Source organism: Plecotus auritus, assembly GCF_963455305.1.
Source record: "Plecotus auritus genome assembly, chromosome: 15".
NCBI classification, from domain to species: domain Eukaryota; kingdom Metazoa; phylum Chordata; class Mammalia; order Chiroptera; family Vespertilionidae; genus Plecotus; species Plecotus auritus.
Genome location: NC_137781.1, coordinates 2,273,988 through 2,282,655, shown reverse-complemented (window position 1 = coordinate 2,282,655; position 8,668 = coordinate 2,273,988). Strand labels below are relative to the sequence as shown.

Here is an 8,668-nt window from a genome sequence, read left to right as displayed (position 1 = left end):
CCCCACCTGCACCTCGGTCCCCCCCATCTGCACCTCGGTCCCCCCCACCTGCACCTCGGTCCCCGCCTGCACCGCGGTCCCCCCCCACCTGCACCGCGGTCCCCCCCACCTGCACCTCGGTCCCCCCCATCTGCACCTCGGTCCCCCCCACCTGCACCTCGGTCCCCGCCTGCACCGCGGTCCCCCCCACCTGCACCTCGGTCCCCCCACCTGCACCTCGGTCCCCCCCACCTGCACCTCGGTCCCCACCTGCACCGTGGTCTCCCGTCTGATGCACCTGTGCCCCGACCTCCACTCCAGCCACTGCCCCAACGCTGCCCGGCTGGTCCAGCCCTGGCTCCTCCCCAGTCACTGGTCTCACTAGTGGGTTTAAACTTCCTGGCCTCGGGGACTCCTGCGCTCACTTTCACAGTTAATCCTCCCCCCCCACACCCCGTCCCTCCCCCCACCCACCCAGGGCGTTTCCATTGACTTCTAGAGAGTGGAAGGGAGGGGAGGGGACAAGAGGGAAATATCCATGGGAGAGAGATGCACGGATTGGTTGCCTCCCGCAGGCCACCCACACAACCAGGGTGGTGCCCTTGACCGGAATCCAACACGGGACCACGCTCTACCCACTGAGCCACACCGGCCAGGGCAGGGCTCCTTCGACCCTGTTCCTGTGGGTTACTTCTGTTGATATTGGCCATATTAAAACACTGTAACGTTAAGGTAACAAATCCATCACACAGTAACAACATTATTTATGGGGAAAAAATGACACACGCCCTCCCACCCCCCAATAGGGACGAGTGACATCTCAACATGTCGCAAACCTGATTTCCTGGCTTTAGAGGAGGCAGCTGTGGCCCCCGGAAGCTCCTCTGCACGCTTGAGAGAGAACGAGACTGAAAAGGGCAAATGGTGTTTTATTAGGAAAAGTAGAGGCCCGATGCACGAAATTTGTGCGGGGGCAGGGTCCTCAGGCCTGGCCAGCGATCAGGGCCTATCTGTGGGGCAACCAGCGGGGTAATTGGGGTGTGCCTGCTGGCACCCACCTTGGCCAGCCCAGCACCACCCACTGGCTAGCCCCGCCCCCAGCCTGCCCACCCCCCGCCGCCAGTCACCTTCCTCTGCCGGTGACTGGCAGGGCGATTGGGGGGCCCCCACTGGCACCCACCTTGGCTGTCCTGGGGCCTGCGGGCTGGGGCAGCTCTGCGTTGAGCATCTGCCCCCTGGCGGTCAGTGTGGGTCACAGGGACCGGCTGTTCCTCTGTTCGGTCCATTTGCACATTAGGCTTTTATTATATAGGGTCACTTTGGACCTTCCAAACCTCCTGCAAGGGCCTCGCAGGGTTCCCTAAGTGACAGGCTGAGAACCATGGTCCAAGGAGGCGATGGCTTTATCCTTTCACCGGACATTCCTTTCAGCCAGGAAGGGGAGGGCACTAAGTGGGGGCAGGGGGAGGGGAGGGGTCACGGGAAGATGCCCCAGGAGACAACGGAGACAGGACTCTGCCTCGGGCCGCAGTAGCATGACGGCACTTCCACCCCTGACTTCCACCCCAAAGGTGACATCAACGCAGAGAAAACCCCCACGCATCGGAGCCGAGCCCAGAGGCGTGCCCGGAGTGCTCCTGCCCTGGGCTTCCTGTTGCGAGAACGTGACCGTGTGAGGAGCCACGGGGACCCCAAAGCGGGAGGTGACTGACACGGGGAGCTACGGGCCACGAGACGTCTCTACTGAAGAACGAGTGTGGGAGAGCGAGGAGATGGAGGAGACCCCGGCGCACCACGTCCGCACACGACGTTCCCGGTCTGTCGCTCTCTCGTCAAACCAACCTGCTCTCCCACGCGAGTCTCTCCTCACCCATCGCCCCACGGATCCTACTCCAGGCTCCACAGAACTAGGGACACCTGAGCAAAGGGCACCTCTAATGAGGGTGAAGGACAGAGTTATTTTTTAAATGATTCTTTATTCATAAACTTGATGCAAGTTTACAAAATTTACTGTACATTGCCAAATAAATCTGCAATGAAAAATAAACTCCAAATAAACACAAAGCATGCCAAATGTGCAGCTGTCAATCTGCTAGCCATCAGGATAGTCAGGAATTCAATAATGTATTCAAGATTCAGCCTTAGGTTTAAGGAACTGTAATGCTTTAAAGAATTCTGCCTGTCGCTTGTCTGAGCCACGGTATCCGAACGGAGCACAAACGTAACCGCGTGAGCGGGAACCCAGGACCCCCTCCGACGGCCCCCCACGCGATGCAGCCGAGTGGGCCTCTCCCAGGCGGCTTACAAAGTTGAAAACTGACCCTCGGAGCAAGTGCTGAAGAGACACTTTTGAACTTTGTAAGTGATTTGTGCAGAAAATGTGCTTCTGGATTTCGTTTTAAAAGTGCTTCATAGCTAGACCTTACTTTTAAACCAAACGTGGGTATATAAAAAACCTATTTCCGACCTAACAGGACTGATTCAGGTAAGGCAGAGGGAATGGACAGTATATATACTGATTGGAGTCAGGTTTTATAAAAGAATTAATATGTGGAGTTCCTATTAGTCTTTAAGTAAAAGCCATTGTTATGACTGTAGCAAAAATTTTTAGGTCTGTCTCCAAACTAGGGATGTTTTTGTCCTTAGCTGGGCAGCTGTTGCTCAGGGAGTCTGTGTGCCAATCACTTTATATGTTTATTAGTTTACAAACGATTGCAACATCCCGTTAATAAAATGGAAATGTAAAATGACTTAGTATTTTAAATAACTTCAAGATGTCTGCTGCAGACCTCCATCAGACATACTGAACCGACAGCAGGTTCAGCCAGCAGGACCGATGCCCGGGGAGTTAGGACGACAGCGGACGCGCTGCCGGGGCCTCGGCTGCGAGCATGTCTGTGGGAGCGGCCCCGATGGTCACGCCGGAAAGCGTCTCGTTCCCGGAGCGGGTGCTCTGTCCTCATCGTGGCAACATCACAGGATGGTTTTAACGGAAAAGGCTGTGTGACTTAGAAGACCTTAGATTTGCTAAACCAATAGGAACACCAATGACCTTCACTGGCTCTAAGGGAACAATGCGCTCACGTGGAGACGTCGCCCGGAAGCTGCACCTCCAGGAACCTGGTGCTGACTTGCCTGCTTAACAGATTCCATTTTTCAAGAAAAAGAGATGATAAGGAGTGGCCAGTGTGTGTATTTATCGAGAAAAATACAGCCAAGGCCCCGCGGCCGAGTCCAAGGTCCCTAATGAGCAGGTGAGGAGGCTGTAAGGTATGCGGGTGCCGGGTGACAGGTTATCCACTAAGTGTCTATCAGCTAACGTCATCGGGCTGCTGTTATGGGCACTCGAAGCTGGTCTGCACGTGGGAAGGTTCTTTAAAGCAACGTTGGTCCGAGCCTGGGACAGTGCGTCCACTTAGCCGTCTTCCTTCGGAGGGGTGTACCAGCCTGAAACAGACGGGGAAACGCTTTAGTTCTTGAACTACCTGGTACTAAGGTGGCCACCTTCTCGATCGTGATTGTCAAGCTTAAACCTACTGCAACCACTGAGCCACACCGGGGTCCCTGTGAATGGTGTCACTTCCACACCATCGTGCAGTCAGGACGCCTGGTCCAACCAGTGTGAGCTGGGGACTGGACAGTCATTTTCTGAGCAAACCGTACAGGAGTTTCAACATACGAGCTCCACCCTACGGGTTTTTCTGCTGCAGGTGAGTGTGGGATACTGGCCTCCACGCTCGGTTCATATTCCACTTAGATTCCGTGTTTCAAAGGAACCCCCCTGAGAACAACTCGCCCCAACCAAGTCCTGGCGCCAGAACCGGAGGCACGGGCTGGGGCCGGTGGATGAGACGCTGCGACCAGCAGCGAGGAAGCCGGTGGCAGGGACCTAGCGACCGGCCCCGAGACCCCTGAGCAGAAGCCAAACGGAGGCACCGCCGGGTTCCGACCCCACACCCCACAGACCCTCCCCTGGGGCTGCAGAGGTCGGCCATGAAACCCAGACTTGCCCGTTTGAGCTGGTCCCGCTTCCGAACCTGAAGACGTTCGGATACAATCACACCTCGCGTCCCTGCCTCACAGGGTTGCCTCCCCCACCAGCAGGAGCGCCAGGCCCGTGTCCTGTGGGGCTCGCCTCGGCGTGGTCTGCGCCAGACCCAGTACCTCCGCGCAGGCCCGTGCCAGCCTCCCAGAAGCAAGCCATCAAGGAAGTGGCAAGTCCCCGCTGTCATTAAAGTGACAGCACGAAAGACAGCGCTCAGGCCACGAGCCGGCCCAGGCCCGGCAGAGCAGAGGTTCATGTCACTCCTCCTCGGAGAGAAGGACTGCGTTTCTCTCAGCTGCTTCCTCGCACCCAGCACCGCCTGTCCCACCAGCACTGAGCTACGCAGGCTGCGCGCACACGGCTCTTTCCGCACAAGCCTGGCGAGACAGACCTCGTGCCGACCGGAGAGACGAGGAGACGGCGGCAGCGGCCACAGGGCTGGTTCAAGGCCACAGAGCTGCGAGCGCACGAACGGCAGGGAACACGGGTCTGATCCCGTCAACACGCTCCTCCGTCTGAGACCAGACTCAGCGCGCACGGAGGATGCAGCGACGTTAGGTGAGGCCACGGAGGTTAGGACGTAGACCTGATGCTGGATTAGCGTGAGTGGTAAGCGTGCACGATGGTCGAGGGGCACCGCCATCGGAGAGGGGCCCAGGCCTGGTGACTTGTCACCGTTAACAGGACCCGCGCTTGCACAGGCACCGCCACAGGTGAACGCAGCTCCTGTCCCGACACCACACATCGCAGAGGAGTCAGAGGACCCTGTCCCGACACCACACATCGCAGAGGAGTCAGAGGACCCATCACTCACTAACCCCGTGGTCGGCAAACTGCGGCTCGCAAGCCACATGCGGCTCTTTGGCCCCTTCAGTGTGGCTCTTCCCCAAAATACCACGACCTGGGCCAGTCTATTTTGAAGAAGTGGCGTTAGAAGGAGTTTAAGTTTAAAAAATGTGGCTCTCCAAAGAAATGTCCATCGTTGTCCTGTTGGTATTTGGCTCTGTGGACTAATGAGTTTGCTGACCACTGCGCTAACCCACTCAGGACACGTGACTCTGACTCAGGGGCTCTCAGGCCACGTATCCAGGAACCACAGCTTTGAAGGGAGCACTGGGGGTGGGTCCCCAGGTTAAATGTTCTCAGGGGTGACTGTACTTGACAAGATACTAAAGCAAAAGCAACAATGAACAGGGTACATATCAACAGTACGTGACGGAACACCAATGGCAGTAAACGCGTCTGCGGTGAAACGTACCGTTTTTCTCGTGTATCTGTACAATGGAATTATAAGACTGCTGGGCTCTTGCTAGGTTATATTGATTCTGAAAGAGAATTACACATTTTCAGTCAAAACTGTAAGCAGATGGAAATCATGGCAAGTAATTTATGGATGTGTCACACTGTGCTTAAAAGAACACAGGAACCAATTATATCTCCATTCCAAACGATGTTTAACTGCATACCCTCCTGGCTCAGGTCACTGTTCCTCACCATCTTAGAAGAATAACAAGCCCAGGTGTTTCCAACAGAAGTGTACACGCCTTGCAGTTCACGTGTAACTCCTGTGACCACTGCACAGCACACCCTGCAGTACTCATGTGCCCGCCACGCCACACATGTGTGGATCGAGTTACAGGAGGCTACGGGACCCAAGTAGAAACCAAACTCTTTTCCTCTTAAACTGTATCCAAAACAAATGCTAAACTATTACCTCAGACAAGAAAACACAGCCCTAACCAGTTTGGCTCAGTGGATAGAGCGTCGGCCTGAGGACTGAAGGGTCCCGGGTTCGATTCCAGTCAAGGGCATGGACCTTGGTTGTGGGCACATCCCCAGTGGGAGGTGTGCAGGAGGCAGCTGATGGATGTTTCTCTCCCATCGATGTTTCTGACTCTCTCTCCCTCTCCCCTCCTCTCTGTAAAAAATCAATAAAATGTATTAAAAAAAAAAAAAAGAAAGAAAGAAAACACTGAGCTTTAAGGACTACACATACAAGTGACATTCGGAGTTTAAAATCTAAAGAATGCCCATGAGTAGCACCGAACAAAATAATGTATGAAAACGTGAAACTCTCCTTTCTACCGATCCTCCAACCATTTGGAGGGAGTGAGGGGAGAGGGAGGAAGGCGGGGGTAGGGGAGAGTTCAGTTCCAAGTATTTTTAAATCTTTATATGACTTTTTACAAACCATGACTTAGAAGCGTGTTTAATTTCCAGATTTATGTAGATTGGGATTTGTCTTTTCATTACTGTCTTCTAAACCTTAGTTGCAGCATATTTAACATGTATGATCTGTATGGTACCAGTTATTTTTAAAAATACTCTTGGTTATGAATTAATTTATAGTAAATATAGTCTCCCTCCCATCTCTAGCCCACCCACCCCAATATTTCAATACCTCCTTATCAGAAACAGCAGCTGTCAGCACTTCCTTGAACACTCTCTATACTCTCTACACTCTATTCTCTATATACTATAGCCCCCCCTCACACACACACACACACACACACACACACACACACGGCAGCATATTTTTAAATACCACTTCGCACCTTACTCTTTGGATAGCAGCATTTTTAAAGCTAACAGACTATGCCTGCTGACTTAGAATCCTGGAAGGTAAAACTTGTATCATGAAACGTTTCCATAGTCTTAGCTGACAAACATTTCTCAAGGAAAAAAATGGAAGAGTCAGGTTTCATTGTAACTATTCATTTAAAAAATTTACCTGCCAAGACAGACTTTAATAGGCAAACATTTCTGAGCTGCCTGATGGCATTCTATGCAAATGGTTTTATTTGCTAACAAAACTATAAATCATGCCCTAGCCGGTGTGGCTCAGTGGGTAGAGCATCGGACTGCGGACTGAAGGGTCCCCAGGTTTGATCCCAGCCAAGGGCACAGGCCGAGATTGTGGGCTCGATCCCCAGTGGGGGTATGCAGGAGGCAGCCAATCCATGATTCTCTCTCATCATTGATGTTTCTAATCTCTCTCTCCCTTCCTCTCTGAAATCAATAAAAAAAATTATTAAAACAAGAAAAAGTCTAGATCAGAGCTTAGCAGGGAAAGGCTCCCTGGGAATTAACTATGATAAACCTCAAAGCACGTGTGATGTTTTACTTACTAGCGCACACACCCCATCCCAATGACAAACAAAGCCATGCCTGTTCCCCTGCAGTGAAAGCGACAAGGACCAAAGGAGCAGGGACGCCTCGGACGACGGGAGGGCGGGGACAGTCATGTGACGTCACTGAGAAAGTACCTTATTTGCTCCAAACTGCACCCTGGCTTTGCCTTTGACGAGGGTGGCGTTGATCTGCATGATGACGGACTCGATGGAGTAGGCGCTGCTCCAGCCCTGCGGGAGGAAAGCGCCGCTCAGTGCGTGGGAAAGCCGGCCGCACGCAGGCAACACGCAGCAACGGCAGGGGAGCACTGGGATGGCTGTGCTTAGGCAGCGAGAGAAAAGCTGAGCCTCTTCTAAAATCTCTGCCCTGACCCGTGTGGCCCAGTGGACAGAGCGTCGGCCTGCGGACGGAGGGGTCCCGGGTTCGATTCCGGTCAAGGGCATGTACCTGGGTTGCGGGCACATCCCCAGTAGGAGGTGTGCAGGAGGCAGCTGATCGATGTCTCTCTCTCATCGATGTTTCTCTCGATACCTCTCCCTTCCTCTGTAAAAAAATCAATAAAATATATATATATATTTTTAATCTCATACACATGTGAGGAAAAACCCGTTTTAAATGCCCAATGTGAGTTATATTAAATATAACTCACTTCCTGTCTTAGCAGAGATAAGACAGCCAAGTACAATGTCATATTATGACTTACGTTGCATAGCTTTTTCACCATTAAAAGTGGCTGCTTAGTATTAAAAGAAAAAACTTAAAAATCTTAAAGTCGAGCCTTTCCACTCAATCTGACTCACATAATCGAAGCCCTGTGGAGGCTAAAGCCCTGAGCACCTCAAGAAGAGCCGCAGCCCCAGTGGCTCAGGGGCACAGAGCCTCGGCCTCACACGGAAGGGCTGCGGGTCCAGTTCCTGGTCAAGGACACACACCTGGGTGGCAGGCTCAGGCCCCGCCCAGGTCAGGGTGTGCCCAGCAGGCAACCGATCAACGCTTCTCTCACATCAATGTCTCTCTCTCTCTCCACCCCCCTCCTTCCCTCACTCCCTTCCACTCTAAAAACCAATGGAAAAAATACCCTCGGGTGAGGATTAACAAAAAAGAAAAGGAAAGGGAAGAAAAGTCACCTGTTTTGTGAGAAGTTCCATACACAACGCGCCACCACCCAACACGTACCTAAAAGAGAACAGGGATCACACACAGCTCTCTGGGTTCCGCATTCCTCCCTAGTCTGGACGAACGTCACTAAGGAAATACACACACGTGTGAAGACGGGGAGGGAAGCGGGGAGCACACAGCTGTCAGGTTCCAGGACTCGGGTAGTTCAGAACGACGCCCGCGCCCTGATGCAGCCTTGGGGGCAGGATCCTCACAGACGCCTCAGCTATCAGGAAGCTAGAACTCAGCCTCCGGACCCAGGGGAGGGGACGGGAGGGGACAGAGACCCCACTTCCTAGAAGGCACGATGAGCAATTTCTCTGCCGCCATGTTAGACAGCAAGGCTTTCCCTCC

General features: G+C 53.2%; 1 protein-coding gene across 1 annotated transcript in view; it reads right to left on the bottom strand.

Moving 5' to 3' along the window:
* Nucleotides 1–1,935: 1,935 nt before the first annotated feature.
* UBE2Q2 (ubiquitin conjugating enzyme E2 Q2) overlaps nt 1,936–8,668 on the bottom strand; it is a 37,130-nt gene continuing 30,397 nt past the window's right edge. Inside the window, exons 10-13 of the mRNA XM_080651764.1 lie at nt 8,284–8,332; nt 7,291–7,386; nt 5,283–5,349; nt 1,936–3,426 (exon numbers count right to left, since the gene is read on the bottom strand). Of these exons, the coding sequence (XP_080507890.1) occupies nt 3,395–3,426; nt 5,283–5,349; nt 7,291–7,386; nt 8,284–8,332 (244 nt within the window). The 3' untranslated portion in view covers nt 1,936–3,394. The remainder of the gene's footprint in view (nt 3,427–5,282; nt 5,350–7,290; nt 7,387–8,283; nt 8,333–8,668) is intronic.